The sequence below is a fragment of the Ochotona curzoniae genome, unplaced genomic scaffold, assembly GCF_017591425.1.
Source record: "Ochotona curzoniae isolate NIBS_2020 unplaced genomic scaffold, NIBS_Ocur_1.0 contig_66, whole genome shotgun sequence".
Classification (NCBI taxonomy): domain Eukaryota; kingdom Metazoa; phylum Chordata; class Mammalia; order Lagomorpha; family Ochotonidae; genus Ochotona; species Ochotona curzoniae.
Genome location: NW_024466512.1, coordinates 8,528,174 through 8,550,033, shown reverse-complemented (window position 1 = coordinate 8,550,033; position 21,860 = coordinate 8,528,174). Strand labels below are relative to the sequence as shown.

Genomic DNA, 21,860 nt, shown 5'->3' with positions numbered 1-21,860 from the left:
CCCACATGGACGCCGGTTCTAATCCCAGCAGCTCCACTTCCCATCCAGCTCCCTGCTTGTGACCTGGGAAAACAGTCAAGGATGGCCCAGAGCATTGGGACCCTGCACCTGCATGGGATACCTGGAAAGAAGTTCCTGGCTCCTGGCTTCGGATTGGATCAGCACCGGCCGTTGTGGTCACTTGGGGAGTGAATCACCAGACGGAAGATCTTCCTCTCTGTCTCTCCTCTTCTCTGTATATCTGTCTTTCCAATAAAAATAAATCTTAAAAAAAAAAAAAACTTAAAAAAAAATGACATGAAGAAGCCAGCAGGAGGCTGGAACCAGAAAGGACCACAAGCCACACAGGAGGACCCAAAGTCTGGGGGACAACTGACCACACACGGGGACAGACTGGCTATGGGTCAGGGAGGCTTGCCAGCGGAGGACACTGCTGGCCCTTGGCCTGGGCTTTCGTGGTAAGAGAGGAGCCAAGGTTGAACATGAGGAAGAAGGAGCTGGGAGGAGCTGGCAAAGGCGTTCAGAGTTGTCCACAACGCGGGACGCTGAGTGGGCAGCAGGTGCATGTGGGCAGGAGGCTTCAGCCGAGGTTCACCATGTCCCTCCTGAGATGGGCGACCACCTTAGCACCTGTGTCCTGAGCATGGATGGCCATTCACTTTATTTGTCCAAGTTCTCAGACAAGTTTATTAGTAATTTCAGTTTTCTTTTCCCAGGCTGACTCCCATCACCCACCTGCCTACTGCCTCTCTGGCAGCCTCAAAAGCCCAGACCTGGCTGGCCTGGCCAACTGTCTGAGCACGTGGCGTCATAAGACACCTGTCACAGGTGCCTGTGGCATCTCTGGAAGCCCACTGGCAGAGGTCTCTAAGCTGGAACTGCCCCCTGAGGTCGGCAGGTGAGATAAGCCGCTACACACCCCTGTGATAGAAGAGTTCTGCTTCTTCTGTCAGCGCCTGGATTTCCTCCTCAAGCTTGGCGCGCTCGATCTGCAACCAAAGGCACACTGCTCAGAGGGACTGAGTACACTCACCTTCCAGAGGCAACCATCTCACGGTCATCTCCAGTGATGCCTAGTATATAGCAAAAATATCTTTTTAATAATTCTTATTTGTTTACTTGAAAACAGAGTGGGGGCATGGCACAAGGGCTCCATCGGCTGATTCTCTCCCTGCGAGCACCACTTGGGCGCTGGTTCATGTCCCAGTGGTTCCAATTCCTTTCCAGCTCCCTGCCTGTGGCCTGGGAAGGCAGTGGAGGATGGCCTGGAGCCTTGGGTGTGGGAGAGCTGGGGAGGCTCCTGGCTTTGGATCAGAGCAGCCACAGCTGTTGCAGCCATTTAGTGGATGGAAGTTCTTTGTCTCCTTTCTGGAAATCTGCCATTCCAATGCAAATAAACAAATCTTAAAATCAAAGAAGGAAAGGTAGAGTGACAGAGAGGGAGGGTGAGGTGTTCCATCCACAGTTCACTCCCCACAGCAAAGGGCTAGCTGCCAGTCAGGGCCCCAGGGGTACATCCCTCCGGCTCCATCTGTGGGTGGCTGGGGCTCAAGGACGTGGGTCTATCCAGGTGCGTCAGTAGGAAATGGATTGGAAGTGGAGTAGCCAGGGCTTGAACTGAGGCTCCAAGAAGGGAGACTGGCATCCCAAGTGGTGGCTTTACCTGCTGTGCCACAGTGCCAGCCTTCTCACCCAGCTTTTGGGGTGGAGAATTTAAAATATAAATTAAGGTAGAAAAAAAATGCAACATGCCCTCATGTGTTCACACCTGCAGGCACCATGCACAATTGCTGATCTTATTTCTACAAGCATCCCCCATGGAGGATGAGGTGTTTCCTTGAATCATTTTTTTTTTTTAATTGAGAAGAAATTTGCAGAGAGAAGGAGGAGAGACAGAAAGATCTTCTATGTGCTGGTTCACTGCCTAGGTGACCACAAGAGCTGGAGCTGAGCTGATCCGAAACCAGGAGCCAGGAGCTACCTCCAGATCTCCTGCGTGGAATCCCAACAGTTTGGGCCATCCTCTACTGCTTTCCCAAGACATATGCAGGGAGCTGGAAGGGAAGTGAAGCAGCTGGGGTATGAACCAGTATCCATATGGGATGCATCGCATGCAAGGTGAGGACTTTAGCCACTAGGCTACTGCTCCGGGCTTTCCTTGAGTTTTAAATTAGGAGAGACAAAGAGAGAGAACTAACTAGATCCCAGCAACCAGAAATCCCACCAACTTGAAAGGCTTCTGTAAAAGGGCTACCCTAGCCTTATGTGCGGGTGCTGATGCAATCATAAACCATGTTTTTTGTTTTGTTTTGTTTTTTAAGATTTTATTGCAGGGCCTGGCGGCGTGGCCTAGCGGCTAAAGTCCTCGCCTTGAACCGCCGGGATCCCATATGGGTGCCAGTTCTAATCCCAGCATCTCCACTTCCCATCCAGCTCCCTGCTTGTGGCCTGGGAAAACAGTCGAGGACGGCCCAAGGCTTTGGGACCCTGCACCCACGTGGGAAACCTGGAGGAGGTTCCTGGTTCCTAGCTTCGGATCGGCACAGTACCAGCCGTTATGGCTCACTAAGGGAGTGAATCATCGGACGGAGGATTCGTAAGCAGTATTTATGTGGAATAGGGCTTTTTACATCAAAGTGTAACATTAAGCCATCTACTTAGAAAACGTGGCTTCTGGGCCCACCTTGGTGACCTAGCGGCTGAAAGTCCTTGCCTTAATGCGCCGAAATCCCATAAGGGCACCAGTTCTAATCCCAGCAACTCCACTTCCCATCCAGCTCCCTGCTTGTGGCCTAGGAAAACAGTGGAGGATGGCCCAAAGCTTTGGACCCTGGACCCATGTGGGAGACCTGGAAGAAGCTCCTGGCTCCTGGCTTCAGATTGGCTCAGCTCCAGCCACTGCAGCCATTTGTAGAGTGAACCAGCAGATGGAAGATTCTCTCTCTCTGTAAATCTAACTGCAATAAAAACCAAAATAAATCTTGCAGCTTTTCCCCTTCTCTCCCTTTCTCCAGATACAGGAAAAAGAAAAAGAAAAATTGGAAATAATGGTCTCACCCACCTTGCCCTGTTCCTCAACCCTTCCCACCCTAATTCATGGTTCACATGGGCATGCACCCTTCTCAACTGTGCAATCATCATCAAAACTAAACTTAAAAAAATAATAAAAGTAAATATAAACATTTAAAAAAAGAAACTTATTTATTTGTTTAACTGTCACCACCACAAGATTTGTAAGAAAACTCTGGGATGGGGCAGGGGAGGGGGGAACACTTACCCGGCCGACCTGGGGAAACATGCTGAAAGAACCTGGCACCATCAGTCCCATGGCCAGGATGGTACAGGACAGCTTCAGCGGCCACAACGACTGGGGGTTTTTCAGGAAAACCTGGGTCCTATAGGAGACAAAGTGGAGCTCAGGAGGGCAGCAGGATAACAGGGCTGGGCTCTTCTGGCTGGCCTCGCCAGGGCTGGCTAATCCCGCCTGGCCCTGCTCACAGGCCCACGCCTTGGTCCCCACTTGGTCCCCAGAAAGGCAAGGCAAGCCTCATGGGCTGAGCGGCTCGGGATGCGTGAGGTGGGGTGCTGAGTACCTCCCACACCGGCAGGCCCCCAGCCTTGGGAAGTCTGCATTGCCATCGCGCAAACACAGCTCAAAATGGACATTGACCTTGACATTGACCTTGGTAAGGGGCTGTGACCTGGGTGAGGTTCTACAACTGACTGTTTCCTCGGCCAGCCCCTTTCTCCCTTTGAGCCCTGTGTTTTTTCACACACAGAGATCTGCGAAAGTCACTGCCACAAGGACCATATGGCAGCTCTGGGATGGCACATTTGTGAGGTCGCCAGCTGGCCCGTCCTATGCCCACTGGAAGCATTAGGCAGCCTGCACCATGCACAGAACAGAAGCCCAGCTGTCACAAGAGTTGCAGCTTTGAGGTCCTCCTGGTCCAGGAAGTATCTGACTGAGCAGGTGTCTGCACTCAGCCAGCCCCATCACCCATGAGAAAGCAGGGCTGGGCTGACCTGCACGCTGCTCCTGCTTCTGGGAAACACGGCCCATGTGCAGCTCCAGCAGAAGCTTCCTGGACTTGTCACACTGGAGGGAGGACTGGAGCAGCAACAGGCATGCGAGCCAGCGTGCCCGCAGAGTGTGGATCTGGGAAGGGCCTGGGGCGCCACATCCCACCAGGGAGTGCCAGCTCTGGCCCCTCACTGCCACTTCCTGCTTACACGGACCCTGGAGGCAGCAGTGACGGCTCAAGAGACGGACAAGCTGGAGAATTCCCGGCTTGCAGCCCCTGCTCCACTGCTGCAGGTATCTGGGGAGGAACGCTTTGTCTCTGTCTCCAAAACATAAATATTTCTTTTATTTATTTATTTATTTTTTAATTGCAAAGGCAGATACACAGAGAGGAGGAAAGACAGAGAGGAAGATCTTCCATCTGTTGGTTCATTGCCCAAGTGACCGCATTGGCCGATGCTGTGCCAATCCAAAGCCAGGAACATCCTCCAGGTCTCCCACGTGGGTGCAGGAACCAAGGCTTTGGGTTGTCCTCGACTGCTTTCCCAGGCCACAAGCAGGGAGCTGGATGGGAAGTGGGGCTGCCGAGATTAGAACCGGCGCCCATATGGGATCATGGCATGTTCAAGGCAAGGACTTTTAGCCGCTAGGCCACGCCACACTGGGGCCCCCCAAAAATAAATATTTAAAAGAAGACAAAATTGCTCCCCTGGGAGTCTGACCTGTGACGTGGTTTGCTGTGTTAATGTCTATGATAGAGGCAGGACGGAGGGAGGCAGGGTACAAACTGGATTGCTGGGTGCTCGTGTCCAGGACAGGGCAGCCAGAGGTCAGACCGACACCACAGAGGCGAGGAAGTGGGGAGCATCCTGCAGTGAAGCCTCTGCCGGGGCTGCCAGGGGTTCCACTGAATGCCCCTGCCTGGCACCTACACAAGTCCCTTCGGGCCTCAGCTCCTGCAGGTGGAACAGCACCCACTGAGGCCCAGGGGACCCCTGGCCACTTCTAGACCATCCTCACAAGCAAGGATTGTCCGGTGAGTCGGGGGCACTTGGGCTAATTTGGACTGTGCTGGGAAGTAGTATCAGCAGTTGGGGGGTAGGCTGGAGCACTGTTCATAGCACCTTGGAGATGGGAGAGCTGCAGATCATTCTAGAAGAAAGGGCATGAGCCTCTGTGTCCACGCCAAGGACACAGAGCCCTGCTAGGCAGTGCCAGGCTAACTGGAATTTGCACTTCTGGTGTTCTAACCTGCCTGCCCCTATCGTCACCCCACCCCAGTGTAATGACAGAATCTGGAGGTCACTGAGGCACTCCCTGCCACCTGGGGGATCACTCCCCAGGGAGATGAGTGTACCCCTTACCGCTTGAAGAAGTACATGAAGACCTCGGGAATCAAAGCTGAGGTCCCAAAGAGCACCACCCTGGACAGCGCTGTTTCTCTCACGGCCTGGAGGAGACGAAGCAAAGTGGCTTAGCACGGACCGCAAGTGCATCCCCAGGGGTCCTATGGCCACACACACTCACACACACAAACAGCTCCTGCATGAGACACACACACATACACACACACACACAGCAGCTCTCCCTTCTCATGTGCAACAACAACAATAAGAAATTTGCACAACTCCGACAGAGGCACCTCATGCTCCCCCTTCCGAGCTGGGGAGCCCCCTCATCCCACAGTGTCTGTCAGGCAGCCAGATTCTCCACGAAGCTTCCCATGTGTGCAAAAGGCACAAGCCAAGGAGGCACAGAGGGTTCTGGTGCAGAACCAAACGGTAGCCTCGCTGGCAGGAATGCTGGGGGCCACTCTGGGATCCTGCTCTCCCCACCCAGTACTCTGCCACTGCCCCCCAACCATGGCTCTCCAGGGGGCTCCATCCTATGGTGGAGGAATGCTTGGAAGTCCAGCTCTGAGTATGCCAGGGTCCGCCTGTGTGTCCCTAACTGCCTGTCTATCATTAAAATGCGGTGCCGTCAAACACTGCTGCACGTGCATCAGTATCTACAGCTTACCTCACTCTGCCATCACTGGCTGCACTGCCTGAGTCCTTATGCTAAACATGAAACTATACAGTAACCACTGCTTCTGACCCTGGGCAATAGCCTACTGCCTAACTCCTCACCTTGCATACTCCAAGATCCCATACAGGCACTAGTTCATATCCCAGCTGCTCCACTTCCCATCCAGCTCCCTGCTTTGTGGCTTGTCCCAAAGTCTTGGGACCCTGCACTTGCATGGGAGACCTGGAGCAGGTTCCAGGCTCCTGGTTTGGGAATGGCACAGCCCTGGCCGTTGTGGTCACTTGGGGAGTGAACCAGTAGATAGAAGATCTATTTCTCTGTCTTTCCTCTCTATAAAATCTGCCATTTATAAAAGTAAATACATCTTTAAAAATCAATCAAACAAACAAACAAACAAACAACCCCTGTTTCTTCACTAGACAGAACTCCCTGGTTTATTCCCCAAACACCCATCATGACCAAGACTGAATCAGGCAGAAACAACAAGGCAGGAACTCACTCCGGGTCCCCCGCATGGCCAGCAGGGACCCAGTTAGCAGGCAGCTGGAATGGGAGCAGAGGTACAACTTGAAGGCAGGCACTGCATTGTGGCATGTGGGCATTTTTACCACCACCACCAGCCTGGTATATGACACATCTGAACATATAATTTACTGTATAATTATATATGCAGAAAACCACAGATTTTTGAGGGCCAGTTAAAGGAAAATTTGCCTCTCGAAGAGCTTACGTGTTGCCTTCAGGATCCAGCTCAGGGCAAGACAAGTCCACAAGCTGCAGAGGGTTCTGTTCACAGCTGACAGGTGCCAGTCCCCACCCTGCCTGGAGCTCCAGTCCTTCCGCTGCAGCCTTGGTGACTTGGCTGTAGCCATTCATCTGGGACCGGCTCTCCGCTCATGCCATGGCCTGGCAGTGGAGCCACGCAGGACCTGCCAGCTCTGTACTTTGTCCTGCCCCCACAAGGGCAGCCAACGCCGGGGAGCGGAGTTTATGATGACTGCTTCAGGGACAAAATCAGCTGTGTCCACACACACGGGCTGTGTTCCCAACAGGACACTCGTCATCAGGGGCTCTAGGAGACACTTCCCAGGGTGCCACGCGGTGGCAAAACCACACGGGCCAGCTTCCTTGAAACAGGGTCAGAGGGGCCCTGTTACAATCAGATACCGCTGGTTACGCACTTTCTGAAATTCTAGCCAAAGAACATAAACTTTCCCACGACAACGATAAAGGAAGGCAGGTGCTTACGCACAGCTGGAGATGCTCCTTTCAGAACAGAAACATAAACTTCACTCTCAGGCTGAAAGCAGATCGTCAACTCTTACTCTAAACTGGGCCTCACCCACATCAAGTCCCTGCAGGGGAGATGGGCTCCAGATAATCTACAGGGCGTGAGGCCACAGCCCATGGGCAGCCCAGTGCCCGGGAGGGAAGGGATGCCCACAGGAGAGGGCTGGGTGCCCAGAGGCCAGCACAAGGCCCGCAGGCAGGTGGACGGGCAGCACTGGGCAGCCCCGGGTGGACTGAACACCGCCTCACTCTCCCGGCTATACCCACACCCACAGGTGGAAACAAATGCACGCACACAGTGTCTAGAGTCTGTGTGTAGACCAGCATTATGTACTATGGCCAAAGCTAGACACCATCAAATGCCAACCTCCCAGGGAACAAACAGACCGCAGCACATCCACGCAATGATGTCACGCGGCAGCAACAGGAGCAAGCGGCTGCCGGACAGCGCGAGCGAGAGCAGCCAGACCGATGGCCGCTGCCCTGACTCACGCGGATGAACTCTCAGGGGAGACACAGAGCAGGTGGCTGCTCCTCTGGGGCCGAGGCTGACTAGGCAGGCATGCCGGGAGGGTTCAGGCTGATGAAAATGTTCTATAATCGAACTGTGGTGCTGGCCACACGGCTTTAAATCGGCTAAAATTCATCATATAGTACATAATTTACTAACTCCTATAAAACTATGAAAAATTAGTATTTCTTGTGGTGCATATAGTCAAGCCCATATTGAAATTTCTGGTAGCATTTCCTAACTATTTATAACTACTCTGCCCCTGTTGTAATTCACTGAGAAAATGGAGCCATGCTACCTCAGAGGGAACAGCGGGAATACTGCGCACGCACCTCATGGGTCGTCGTGCAGCTCTGCTAACCAGATTCTGAGCTGAGGGATGGTTAAAAAAAAAGGTACAAATGAATGTCATAACGAAGTGTGGGGGAGGGTAGGCTGCCCTATGGAAGAATACACCTGGCTCAAACTGACGAGCAAGCTTTCCCACTCGGGGTCCCACGTTGTAGAGCAGCCAGTTAAGCTGATGCCTGCCACCAGTTCTGTCTTGGCTGCTCCACTGCCCATCCTGTTCCCTGCTAATGCTCCCAGGAAAAGGCAACAGAAGACACCGCAAGAACCTGAGCCCCTGCCACCCAGACAGGAACCTGGATGGAGTTTCGGGGTCCTGGGATCAGCCTGGTCCAGCCCCAGCTGCCACAGCCTCCCTGTTACTCTGCCTTTCAAATGAATACATCAAATCTTAGAAACAAGACCTCCCACTCTGCGAGGGAACCCATGCTAGACGCTCTTCTGTGACGTCAGCCTGGCACACATGCCGTTACTTCTTTAAATTGTGAACGACAGTTGCTGGGAGTGCCATTTCACCATGGGATGTCAGCTGACTAAGTGCGCTGGCATCACTCTCCCCCTTGGGGACAGACCCCACCCCGTCAGCTGGAAAAGCCACCAAACACATAAGTTTCCCAGAGGACAGCCCAGCGCCTGAGCATCCCAGCCCAGCCCCGAGCATCCCAGCCCAGCCCCGAGCATCCCAGCTGGCCTCCCACCCCCACCCCACAGCACAAGCTAATTCCTCAAGGTAAAGTTCTCAGCAGGTGTGTACCTCCATCCCAGGAGTTCTGCTTCCTTTGGGAACCCACCCGTCTACACTGGATGGTGGGGTCAAGAGTGCACACGAGGCTGTCACTGACTCATGAGCGGACAGTCCGTTCTCGGCCCACGGGGGCCACGGCGACAGCTCCGCCAGTCGTCTCCCTTACCTTCTTTCCTGCTCTTCTGGACTGGCCGAGGACGTTGCCTTCCTTGTCCATCACCTCAATCCCACGAACAGGCTCAAAACTTCGGGATGCAAAAACATTTAGCCCGCTCACTTGCGCTGTGGGCGTAGAAGATGAGCAGGATGAGTTTTGGATCCACCAAGGGGACATCTTTTCAGAGGTCTGTCACTTGGAGCTACCTTCCCGGGGTCACCTGCCACAGACTGCAGGTGTGACCACAGCCCAGGGCCCAGCCCAGCTCCCCAGCAGGTTTAAGCGAAACTGTAGGGTCCTGGCGATGCAGCCCCATCTGTGTACGCCCATGGAATCACACACTGCAGATTCCCCAGCTGACGGCCTCTTGCCAGCTGCTCGGACTGCGGGTTCCTACCGCCAGCTCCGAAACACTACGACCCAAGGGCACGCAGGCAGCGCAGCAGGGTGCCCAGCTCGGATCTCTGTCACTTCCTGTGAAGTGTGAGGATCCCACGTGCTGGCCCCAGGACCGTGGATGAGCTGTTGAACTTGCCTGGGCCTTAGTCTATAGATGGACATCTGTAAGAGACTCCTGCTAGTTCCTGCCTATGAACAGCTGTCAGGATTAAGTGAAATACGGTATGCAAAGGGCTTGTATGGCCAATCTCTAAACAGCACTAGTGGCGCAGGCACAATGGCTCAACTGGCCAATCTTCCTCCAGCAAGCGCCAGCATAACATTTGCATGCTGGTTCTTGTCCTGGCTGCTTCACTTCCAACTGAGCTCCCTGCCTCTGTCTTGGAAAGGCAGCAGAGGATGACCCAAAGCCACAGGCCCCTGTACTTGTGTGGCAGAATCAGAGGAAGCTCCTGGGTTCAAAACAGCCCAGCTCCAGCCATTTGCGGCCATTTAAGGAGTGAATCATGGGATGGAAGATCTTTTTGTCTCTTGTCTCTGCAGATCTGCCTTTCTAATAAAAACTTTTTTGTTTGTTTTTTTTAAAGATTTATTTTGTTTTTATTGGAAAGGCGGCTATACAGAGAGGAGGAGAGACAGAGAGGAAGGTCTTCTATCCCATAATTCACTCCTGAAGTGACTGCAACGGCCAATGCTGATCCAAAGCCAGGAGCCAGGAACTTCCTCTAGGTCTCCCACGCAGGTACAGGGTCCGAAGACTTTGAGCCATTCTCAACTGCTTTCCCAGGTCACAAACAGGGAGCTGGATGGGAAGTGGGGTTGCTGGGATTAGAACCGGCGCCCATATGGGATCATGGCACGTTCAAGGCGAGGACTTTAACTGCTAGGCCACAACACCAGGACCTCTAATAAAAACTTAAAAAGTCACTTGTATATTTCAGGCTTCTGGTCACCCTGGGACCACCAAAGGGGACAGAAAATATCATTTGTTAAAACTAAACCCTGATGTGGGTCCGGGGCCCTGGCAGGCTGCCAATGGCAGGTGTCACAGGTCACATGGTGGCCAAAGGACCCACGGGAGAGGCTCAGAGACACCAAGACAGCCCAGGGCACCTGCTCCCAGCACTTCTGCTCACCGATGAAGACAACAGGCAAGACTCTTTTGACCAGCAGGTTATCCAGGGGATACCTCATTCGGGCCAAATGAGGAATTAACTAGAAAAGAGGAGAAAACGAGCATTAGCGCCTGCGACCCAACCTTCAGTTGAACACACAGTTGCCAGCACAGCACCAGGCCTGATTCGGCTCCTGTCACCACCCAGGGCTCTCTGCCGCTTCTGCTTTGGTTCTTACTGCAGGAGGCACTGCCCCCAGGAGGGAACAGGAAACACAGCGTATGTTTCAGTCCAAGGTTGGCTGAGCCTGCAGGTGCCCATCTGTGGATATGGGAACAGGTGTACTCCCCTGGAAACCCTGGCTATTAACCTGATTATTTGGGGATGACAAGACGACAGGTGATTTTCCCATGCTTCCTATTCATGCATTCTGAACTGTTCAAGTTGGAACATAATAGGATGAACTTGCGATCAGAACAGTTTTTTGTTTGCTTCATGCTGGGAAGAAAGGATCCATCAGGGTTTAACACACCTACCCCAAAGAAGGCTGAAGAAACAAAGGCTCCTGCCCCAACGAAGATGCTCTCCAGGGAACTGTGGCTCTACGGAGAAATAACAGTTACAGAAATAGCAGCTGTGGTTGTGTTACAGTGGGTTAAGCAGCCACCTATGGTGCTGGCATCCCATGTGGGCGATGATTCAAGTCCTGGCTGCTCTACTTCCCGTCCAGCTCCTTGCAAATGCACCTCGGAAACGCAGTGCAAAATGGCCCAAGGTTCCGGCCCCTGAAACCACATGGGTGACCCACATGAAGCCACTGGCTGTTGGCTTCAGCTTGTCCAGCCCTGACTACTGAAGCCTTTTGGGGACTGAACCAGCAGATGGAGAATCTCTCTCTCTTTCCCTCCCTGACCCATTCTCCTATAACTCTTCCTTTCAAATCAGTAAATAAATAAGTAAACCCATGTTAAAAACATAAGTATTTAACATAGATGACAAATTTCTCCAAGAATAATTTTCTTTAAAGATTTATTTATTTTCATTGGAAAGTCAGATACACAGAGAGGAGGAGAGACAGAGAGGAAGATCTTCCACCCGATGATTCACTCCCCAAGTGACCACAACAGCTGGAGCTGAGCCGATCCAAAGCCAGGAGCTCTTTCAGGTCTCCCACTCGGGTTCAGGGTCCTAAGGATTTGGGCCATCCTTAACTGCCTTCCTAGGCCATAAGCAGGGAGCTGGATGGGAAGCAGGGACGCTAGGATTAGAACCGGTGACCATATGGGATCCGGGCGCATGCAAGTTGAGGGCTTTAACTATTATGCTATCACATCGGGCCTGATGCATTTATTTTTATTGGAAAGGCAGACATACAAGAGAGAAGGAAATACAGAGAGAAGTAACTTCTGTCTAATGACTTACTCCCCAAGTGGTCGCAACGACTGGAACTGAGCTGAACTAAAGCCAGGAGCCAGGAGCTCCTTCCAGATCTCCCACGTGGATGCAAGGATTCCAAAGGAAGGCTGACTGCTTTCCCAGGCCACAAGCAATGGGCCAGATGGGAAGTGGAGCAACTGGGTTTAGAACTGATGCCCATAGGGGATTCTGGCGTGTGCAAGGCGAAGACTTTGGCCACTAGGCTACCATATTGGGCCCAAAAATAAATACATCTTTAAGAAAGAAAAGAATAGACATTTTTCTCATTTGATGATTTGAGAGTTTTTAAAATAATTTTATTCCAGAAAGCAAGTATAAACTTTGAAGCAGATCACTAAGCACTGTGCGAGGTCTGCACACTGTACAGAATGGTGGGATCAGCCGGCCCTTGCTCACAGCGCTCTACCGCTGCTGAACTCTGCTCTTTCTCTGCGTGGGATTCTGTGGAGTACTGAGTGTTGGACCTTAATGTCAATTAAAAGCATGCTATCTCAAAAGTTAAAAAAAAAATTTTTTTAAGTAAAATAAAAGATACAGAGACACACAGAAGGCTCTGGGATACGTACGTAACTGGTGTTGCCATTGACAATGTTGAAGGCTGACGTGTAGGCGTGGAAGGAAACCTACGGAGGGAGACAAGGGCACCCGGTCACATCTCGGTTGCAAACAACAGAATCAGGAATCCCAGATAGAACCACTGCTCACCTGGGGTAAAACCAACGACTTCAGCCCTCTCGCTGGCATCATGGAGAAAAACACCTTTAAGAAGACAGAAGAGAAACACAGGAGGGCGAGCTTGCAAGAGTAAAGAACTTTCCAGAGGAGACATGGGACTGAGCTGGGCAGGACAGGAAAGTGGGTGCATGGCAATGCCAGACAGTGGCCAAGCTGGCACTGAGCCAGCAACGCTGAGGCTCCAAGGACATTTGGGATGCCCAGGGGTCCTGTCCCCTAAAGTCTGTAGTCCAGTAGGGCAGCTCTGTAGGGCACATCCACCAGGGGAGGCAGACATAGGACAGGTGACAGGCCAGTGTTGTGACTAGAAGCTCTTCCTGGGAGCCCAGGCAGGTGGGCTCCTTGGTGGTGACTGCAGGTGCGGGGCTAGACGTGGCGGACCTGGGCACAGCAGGTCCGATGACACGTGGGCTGTGACCAGTCAGGTTCTTTGTGCAGAACAGGGTTTTAAAATAAGGAGGATTGTGTGACATGGTGACCCCGAGAGGCCCCGGCACCCAGCTAGGTGGGGGTAGATACAGGACCACAGACATGGATCACGGGAGGGGTACAAGAACATGTTTTGGCACAGCCAGGAACTGAAGGCTCACGGGGTCAGGAGGCAGGCAGCGGCGGCTCACTCACCAGGGGCGCCGAAAGAGGCAGGAAAGCTGGCGGAGACAGAAGAGGCATCAGAGACGGCCATAGCCACAGCCCATGGGCACCGCCCTCCACAACCCCCTCCCAGGATCCCAGCGCAGGTGGCATATGCCTCCAAGGTTGTCCGGCTGCTCTTAACTTCCCAATAAGACCCACATGCACAGGGCAAACGACCAAAGCAGCATGGCTCAGACCAACCTTGTCAGAGACTGACCCCCTCTTCCAGCCCTGGCTCCCGGGACAACTCAAATGTTCTCCCACACACCACCCTTAGTGACACAAGGACAAGCCACAAGCTCAGATCTTCTTCCTTCACACTAGTTCTGCCATTTTCACAGGAACTGCCTGAGCAGGACGGGATTTCCCCCCCGCCCCACGGCCTGGGCCCTGCTTCCCAGTGCCCCACTTCCCAGAGCCCTGCTTCCCAGAGCCCCTGCTTCCCAGTGCCCCACTTCCCAAAGCCCCTGCTTCCCAGAGCCCCTGCTTCCCAGAGCCCCTGCTTCCCAGAGCCCCTGCTTCCCAGAGCCCCGCTTCCCAAAGCCCTGCTTCCCAGAGCCCCTGCTTCCCAGAGCCCTGCTTCCCAGAGCCCCTGCTTCCCAGAGCCCCTGCTTCCCAGAGCCCCTGCTTCCCAGAGCCCTGCTTCCCAGAACCCTGCTTCCCAGAGCCCCTGCTTCCCAGAACCCTGCTTCCCAGAGCCCCTGCTTCCCAGAGCCCCTGCTTCCTAGAGCCCTGCTTCCCAAAGCCCCTGCTTCCTAGAACCCCATTCCCAGAGCCCTGCTTCCCAGAGCCCCTGCTTCCCAAAGCCCCTGCTTCCCAGAGCTCCTGCTTCCCAGAGCCCCACTTCCCAGAGCCCTGCTTCCCAGAGCCCCTGCTTCCTAGAACCCCATTCCCAGAGCCCTGCTTCCCAGAGCCCTGCTTCCCAGAACCCTGCTTCTTACAGCCCCGCTTCCCGCAGCCCCGCACCAGGCTCTGCACTCCATACCTGGTCCTCTCCACCCTCAATCCCACCCCACCCGTTCTTTCTGTTTACATTTTATTTATTTCTTCTTTGAAAGACAGAGAGACCAAGATCTTCCGTTCACTGGTTTACTCTGCAAATGTCTGCAGCAGCCATGGCTGGACCCGGGAGAAGCCAAGCGCCTGGTGCTTGCTCTGAGTCTCCAGTGGGTGGCAGGGACGGACTACCTGAGCCGTCACCTACTGCCTCCTGGGATGTACATGAGTGGGAGGCTGGAATAGCGCGAGCACAGCTGGGTGTTCAACCTAGGCACCAACAGGAGATCCTGGCCACCCCAAACATGTCTTAACCACATTCTTTCTAAGCTGAGCTTTTCTGACTCACCAACTGACATCCTTCCAGGAAAACAACACTGAAACCACTGAGCAGTCTTGCCATCTTCCCCACCTGCCTCTGGCAATCGGAGCCAACTCACCCGCTGGCCGAAAAAGAACAGGGATCAGCTTGCCGCTGTCGGGATGCACCGTCGACTACAAGGTGACATGGAAGCTGAGTGGAATGCTCGCTTTTGTTTTCTTAGAGAAATTTAAAAATTAGAAAGGGGATGAAACTTACAAGACTCCTTTTCCATGCTTCTTGTACCTAAAAAGAGGAATAACAAATAACAGCTTCAAAAGGCAGCCTGAGGTCCAGTATGATAACCTAGTGGCTAAAGTCCTTGCCTTGCGCCTGCCAGGATACCATTCAGGCGCTGGTTTGTGTTCCGGCTGCCCCACTTCCCATCCAGCTCCCTGCTTGTGGCCTGGGAAAGCAGTCGAGGACGGCCTGCAGCCTTGGGACCCTGCACCTGCATGGGAGACTGGGAAAAAGCTCCTGGCTTCAGATCGGCGCAGCTCTGGCCTTCGCAGCCACTTGAGAAGTGAACCAGTGGATGGAGGATCTTTCTCTCTCTTAATCTCCTTCTCTCTGTATATCTGCCTTTCCAATAAAAATAAAACAAATATTTAAAAAAGGCAGTGTGGCAGGGATGCCTCCTGGTGAGACTTGTTGCTGGCGCCAGCTTGGTGCCACCTTTCCAGACAGAAGGCTGGAGCTGCTCTCGTCAATGTGGGTGGAACAAAAACAAGTAATGTGCAGGGCTGGCATTGTGCCACAGTGGGTTATGTCGCTGACTGCTACACCAACGTCCCTCGCCAGAGAACCAGTTTGAGTTCTGGCTACTCCACTTCCAGCCCGAATTCCTGCTAACGAGCATGGGAAGAAAGCAGACAACGGCCTCAAGTACTTGGGTCTCCTGGACCCACCGAGAGATCAGGATGGAATCCCCAGCTCCTGCTCGAAACCCGGCCTAGCCCTGGCAGTTGCGGCCATTTGGGGAGCGAACCACGAGACGGAAGATCTGTTTCTCCTCTCTATGGCTCTGCCTTTCAAATAAATTAAAATAATAATAAAAAATAAAAAGAATCAAGAAAAAGAAACTAAGAAAGAGATGCTTGAAGAAACTGACTTGCTGTTGCAGCCCCAGAGAAGACAGGCCCCCGAGGGACCTTCAGCAAGTCCCAGAGACCAGTTGCCCCCGTTCTTGGAGGCCCATGACACCACGCCGGGAGCCAACTCACTTGCAAGAGAGGCACACTGCGGGCACAGAGGCCCCAGGCGGCACTGAGAACAAGTTAAACTTGCGAGCCTGCCCCAGGCTGCCCCAGGGCCCGGGCTTGTGAGCCACAGGAAACAAGAGCACTCCAGGGCAGAGGACAAAGGTGGTCACCGTGGCCTCCTGAGCTGTACCCACCGAGTTGGCCGGTGGGAAAAGCCTGAAAAATGAAGTTATCCATATAGAACATGGACAGATTCCTTTTTTCCCTTGGCATGATTCCATAAACAACACAGTATGACAACTATTTACGCCGCATTCATGTTGCATTAGGTACTATGAGAAATCTAGAGACGACTGTATGCTGGTGATCTGTAAACACTAGGCCACTTTATTTTTTAATGTATTATTTTTTAAAGATTTGTTTATTTTTATTGGAAAGGTAGATATACAGAGAGGAGGAGAGACAGAGAGGAAGGTCTTCCGTCTGATGATTGCAAGTGGTTGCAATGGCCAGAGCTGAACCGATCCAAAGCCAGGAGCCCAGAGCTTTTCCAGGTCTCCCATACGGGTACAGGCTCCAAAGGCCTTGAGCCGTCCTTGACCGCATTCCCAGGTCACAAGCAGGGAGCTGGATGGGAAGCAGGGCCATTGCGATTAGAACCTGTGCCCATATGGGATCCCAGTGTGTTCAAGGTGAGGACTTAAATCATTACGCTATTGTGCTGGGCCCAGGCCACTTTGTTTTTTATCTCAAGATTTATTTACTTGAAAGGCAGACACAGGGAGAGGAAGAACGAGAGAGAGAGGAAGATTTTCATTCACTATTTCACTACCAAGATGCCATCAACAGCCAGGGTCTAGCTGGGCCAAAGCTAGGAGCTGGGAACTCCATGCTTGTCTCCCACACGGTTGACCTGAGCCCAGGTACTTGCACCATCCTTTGCTGTCTTCGCAAATGCAGTCGCAGGAGGGTAGATCAGAAACAGAGAAGCATGGGAATCTCAGGCCCTACGTAGTGGTACCATAAAATTAACAACAACAAAAAACCCAGAGCAGCGAGACCCGAACCAGGACTCTAACACAGATGCTAGCATTGCACATGGCAGCTTCACCTGTGGCACCCCAAAACAGGCCACACTTTGTCATTTTATAAAAGGGACTTTAGTATCCGTGGCTTTGGGTATCTGTGGGAGGTGCCGGCTTGGCTGGAGCCACTGTCCCATGGACATCAAGGGAGACGGCTGCACCCAGCCGTGACCGGACACCTGGGTACCCAACACCTACCCTGCAGTCTGCTGAGTCAGGTTTGGAGGCATCGCCATTGGAGAACAGCAGTTGCCGCGACTTTTCTATTTTCTCCTGTAATCACAGAATCGAGAACAGGCTGAGCCATAGACTCAGGACCCACAACTTGCTCACCAGCATAGGCTGTGTGTCAGCCACAGCACACCTGTTCTCCCTGCAGCACCCAGCCTCCGTGGCTCCTGCTTGCTCTCCCTGCTTCCTCCACGGTTGCACACGACCCTCTCTCCTGCTGCCCTCTACACTCTGATCGCAGTGGGCTCAGGAACAGTAGGCACGGCCACCCAGAAGCAACAACCAGACAGTTGCTGACATCTCCCACGCCTGTGTGGCCCTCAGTGGGAGCTGCCAGCCACGGAGGCCAGCGTATGTCGTCCACTGCACATCTGTCTATGTTGTACACACACATGTATGTGGGCTCTTCGAAAAGTTCATGGAAACAGTATATCAAGAAAAAACGATGCATGAATTTCAAGTTGGTTTTTTACAAATCTATATAATAAAATACTTTTTCTTTTAAAAATAAATTATTTGGTTCAATCTCCCACATGCTCGGGAGCCAGGAACTCCAACCAGGTTCCCCACATACATGGTGGGGACTCACACACTTGCTCCATGACCCAGAACGGGCATCAGCAGGAAGCAGAGCCCAGAAACCCAAACGCAGGCACCCAATAAGGGGTGAGCACCCCACCCAGCATCTTAACTCTTGTATCAAACATACACTCTATCAAATATGTTGAATTCCATTTTCCATGAACTTCTTACAGTGGCCTCTTCCTGAACATATGCGCCCATAAACGAAGGGCTTTCATTTGTTGTAACTTGTGCAGAGTGCTATATTTGACATATCTTAGGCTTCCTATTATCTAGCACAGGCATCAGTCACTTCCATTTAACGTTACACTGATAACTGGCTCTTCAGTGTTAACAGCCAGGCATCATCCCGCACCATAAGCACCCCACATCATGCTGTTCTCCAACATGCACAGGCATTCGAGTTGCTCCTTGGAGGCTCTGGTCCTAGGGGTAACCCCCCTGCAGCCCCAAATCTTCACCTGTCATGAGGTCAAACAAGCCATCCCGGAGTCACAGCCCTGCCCTGAGTCCCATCACTCTCCACGGGGCTACCAAAGACCTGTGGGACACCACCTCATCCCTGTCCACCACGGATACGAGGGACAGACAAGGCCCCATAAGACCTGACTCGGGCCCTGCACTCTAAGCTCCTGGCCGAGGTGATCAGCTCTCCTGCTCATGGCTCGGCCTGCAGTCGCCTCTGCCTGTCTGTGCTGCCCCTCCTGGCTCAGCTGCCATCCCAAGTGCCCCCAAGTGTTCCCAAGTGTTCCCATCTCTAAGTGTTCCCTTAGAGCCCCAGCCAAGCTGTGTGCTCAGCCTGCCCTGCCTCATCCGCACAGAGCAACCATGTAGATTCTCTTTTAGCCCCCAGCACCTGAACCGGGTGTGGTAATAAACAGATGCACTGCTTTGTTTTTTTTTTAAATCTCCTTTCCAACGGAACACACTCCTTCAAAACCAACACATGAAGTTTCTGTCATGTCAACTGCTTTCTACAGGGTCACAGTCTTCAAGTTGCAAAGTAAAACACGAGACTCACTCTCTCCAAAAAGAATACTTACAACCGAGAGGACCAAATTTGTAGGATCTAGTATTTCCGTCCACTGAAGAACTCTTCGCACAAAAGACTTCCAAGAAAGGCATCAGAGAGGTTAGAGGCAGCAGGAGAGACATGTGGCAATGCAACAGTTGACATTCATGGAGAACACACCCAAGTCCATTTCCTGGAATCCTCACAACACGCCCATTTCACAGGTGAAGAAGCTGAGGCCCAGAAGGGCAGGACAGGGCTCAGCTCTCTGTGCGATCTCAGTCTCAGAGTAAAACTGCTGGGGCCTGAGGCTGGTATGATGGGTCAACAGGCCAACCCTCCACCTCCGAGGGCCAGCATCACATACAGACGCCGGTTCATATCCCAGCTGCTCTATGTCCCATCCAGCTCCCTGCTTACAGCCTGGGAAAGCAGCAGAGGACAACCCAAAAGCCTTGGGACCCTGCATCCGTGTGGGAGACATGGAAGAGGTCCCTGGCTCCTGGCTTCAAAGCAGTTCAGCTACAGCGCTGTGGCCATGTGCAGAGTAAATTGGGGGATGGAGGACCTTCTGTCTCTCTGTAAATCTGCCTTTCCAATTAAAACAAATATATATATTTTTAATAGTTGCTGGGGCCTGTGTAGTGGCAGACAGATTAAGTATTAGAATGCTCATCTGAGTCCCGGCTGCCCTGTTTCCGATCCAGCTCCCTGCGTGTGTACCTGGGAAAGCCGAGGAGGACGGCCCCAGTGCTGGGCCCCTGCCACCCACGTGGGAGACCCAGATGGAGTTTCAGGCTCACAGGCCTCGCCCTGATCGTTGAGGCTGTTTAGTGAGTAAACTAGTGGGAGATGGCGGGCAGATCTCTATCCCTCAGCCTTTCAATTCATAAAAACAAATCTTTTTAAAAACAGGAAATGGATGAGTGCATCCCGGCTGGGTCTGGAGTAAGGAGCCTGGCTTGCTCTAAGCCCTCAAACTTGGAGCAGTGGCTGCGGCTTCACCGTTTAGCAACATCCAACAACTTGAGCTCTCTGTCCCTCCTCAAATTCACCTAAAAAATGAAAGAAGCAGCCTGAAAGGGAATGATTGCTGTGGAAACAGGGCTGGCCTGAACTGAGATGCGCCCCAGCATCCCTCAGCCTTTACACCCAAAAAAGGTCTCCCGAATGTGTGCCGATCATTCGTTGAAACGCTCACACAGCGCACCTCGTGGGCAGGCTGTCCTATTACAACCCACAGCACCTGTCTTCCCGGTGTTCGCCAGCCTCCAGCACTTGAAAGGCTCCCACCCGATTTCTACTGGCAGAGTGGCAGGGCCAGGGCTTCCGCTCCAGCGGCTCGGCCTCCCCAAGGCCGCCTGTGGGAGCCAGCAAGGTGAGGGCTCCTAGCAAGCTCTGCTGCTCAGCAGCTGTCTGGAATTCTCCACTGGATCCTAGTGCGGGTCACCTTGTGGAGCGCCACCCGGGGTACGCTGCTGCACCGCAACATACTAGGCGCCTTCGCCTCCAACCGGGCGGCGGGCGGTGCTCATCCAAGGCCAGTTCGGGGTGGAGGAAAGGCGTACCCGCAGGGCAACCACGTGGCCTGCCCAAGGTCACCTGGCCAGCCCAGCGCCACACGGCGCGGCCCCCACCCGACAAGGCCCCAGACGCGCAGGGCCCGAGCCGTACTTGGCGTTCGGCAATCCAGAAGCGCAGGTTGGGCTCCATGCGGGCGGCGACGCCACGCTTGCTCCTCCTCCTCCTCTTCTTGGGGCCTGCGCGGTGCTTGGGGTGGCGTAGGAGGAGCCGGCGGCGCGCCCCGCCCCGGCCGCCGTTCAGCTGCCGTTCCCGCCGGGCCCGCGTGCCCGCAGCCTGCCAGGTGCGGTCGCACCGCGGCTCCCAGTGTCAGACAGGGCAAGGCCTCCCAACCCTTCCGTGCGCTGCTGCGCCCCTAAGGGCATCCAGGGGCTGCCTGGCAAACGGGGATCATTTATGGAAACGCCACAGTAGGGCACCTCGTGCGAACACTCTGGAAAGCGCTCTGGAGTCCCTGCCTTCCTGCTCCCCTTACCTGCACTAAACTTTTGAGAATTCTCCCGAAAATCTCCTAAGTTGCCCATAAACTTAAGTTGTACACAACAATGCTGGGTACAGTCAAGCTGGCTACATAATCATAGCGCAGTGAAAACGTAGGTGCCCATTATCAAATATCATTGAGAATTTTTTAAAAAGATTTTTATTGGAAAGGCAGATTTTACAGAGGAGAGACAGAGATGAAAGATCTTCACTTCCCATGTGGCTGCAACGGCTGGAGCTGAGCCCATACAAAGCCAGGAGCCAGGAGCTTCTTCCTGGTCTCCCATGTGGGTGCAGCGTCCCAAGACTTTGGGCCATCCTCGGCTGCTTTCCCAGGCCACAAGCAGGGAGCTAGATGGTAAGTGGAGCAGCTGGGATATGAACTGACACCCATATGGGATCCTGACACATGCAAGGTGAGGATTCAGCCACTGAGCCATTCACTGGGCACATCATTGAGAAATTTTTTTAAAGATTTTATTTTTACTACAAAGTCAGATATAGAGAGAGGAGAGACAGAGGAAGATTTGTCCGATGATTCACTCCCCAAGTGACCACAACGGCTGGTGCTGTGCCAGTCTGAAGCCGGGAACCAGGAACCTCTTCCAGGTCTCCCACGCAGGTGTAGGGTCCAAAGCTTTGGGCTGTCCTTGACTGCTGTCCCAGGCCACAAGCAGGGAGCTGGATGGGAAGCAGGGCCGCCGGGATTAGAACCGGCACTCATATGGGATCCTGGTGTGTTCAAAGACTTTAGCCGCTAGGCCCAAGAATTTTTAAAATGTAACAGGGTAACATGAAACCATACTTGGGGCAACACTGCCAATGCCCTCCCTCAACAGCTCCCCCAGTGCTGGAGCAAATCCTGTACTTACAGTACCAGGGCAAACAGGACTGATTGTGACCAA

General features: G+C 53.2%; 1 protein-coding gene across 1 annotated transcript; it reads right to left on the bottom strand.

Moving 5' to 3' along the window:
- Positions 1-527: 527 nt before the first annotated feature.
- SFXN4 (sideroflexin 4) lies at positions 528-20,655 on the bottom strand. The gene is made up of 14 exons (XM_040991761.1): positions 20,569-20,655; positions 18,926-18,991; positions 17,268-17,342; positions 15,002-15,028; positions 14,862-14,916; positions 13,414-13,439; positions 12,760-12,813; positions 12,621-12,677; positions 11,154-11,219; positions 10,639-10,717; positions 9,113-9,228; positions 5,389-5,474; positions 3,278-3,395; positions 528-989 (listed from the first exon to the last, which is right to left on the bottom strand). The coding sequence occupies exons 1-14, from the start codon at positions 20,605-20,607 to the stop codon at positions 912-914; spliced, it is 942 nt and encodes a 313-aa protein (XP_040847695.1). The 5' UTR covers positions 20,608-20,655; the 3' UTR covers positions 528-911.
- Positions 20,656-21,860: the final 1,205 nt, after the last annotated feature.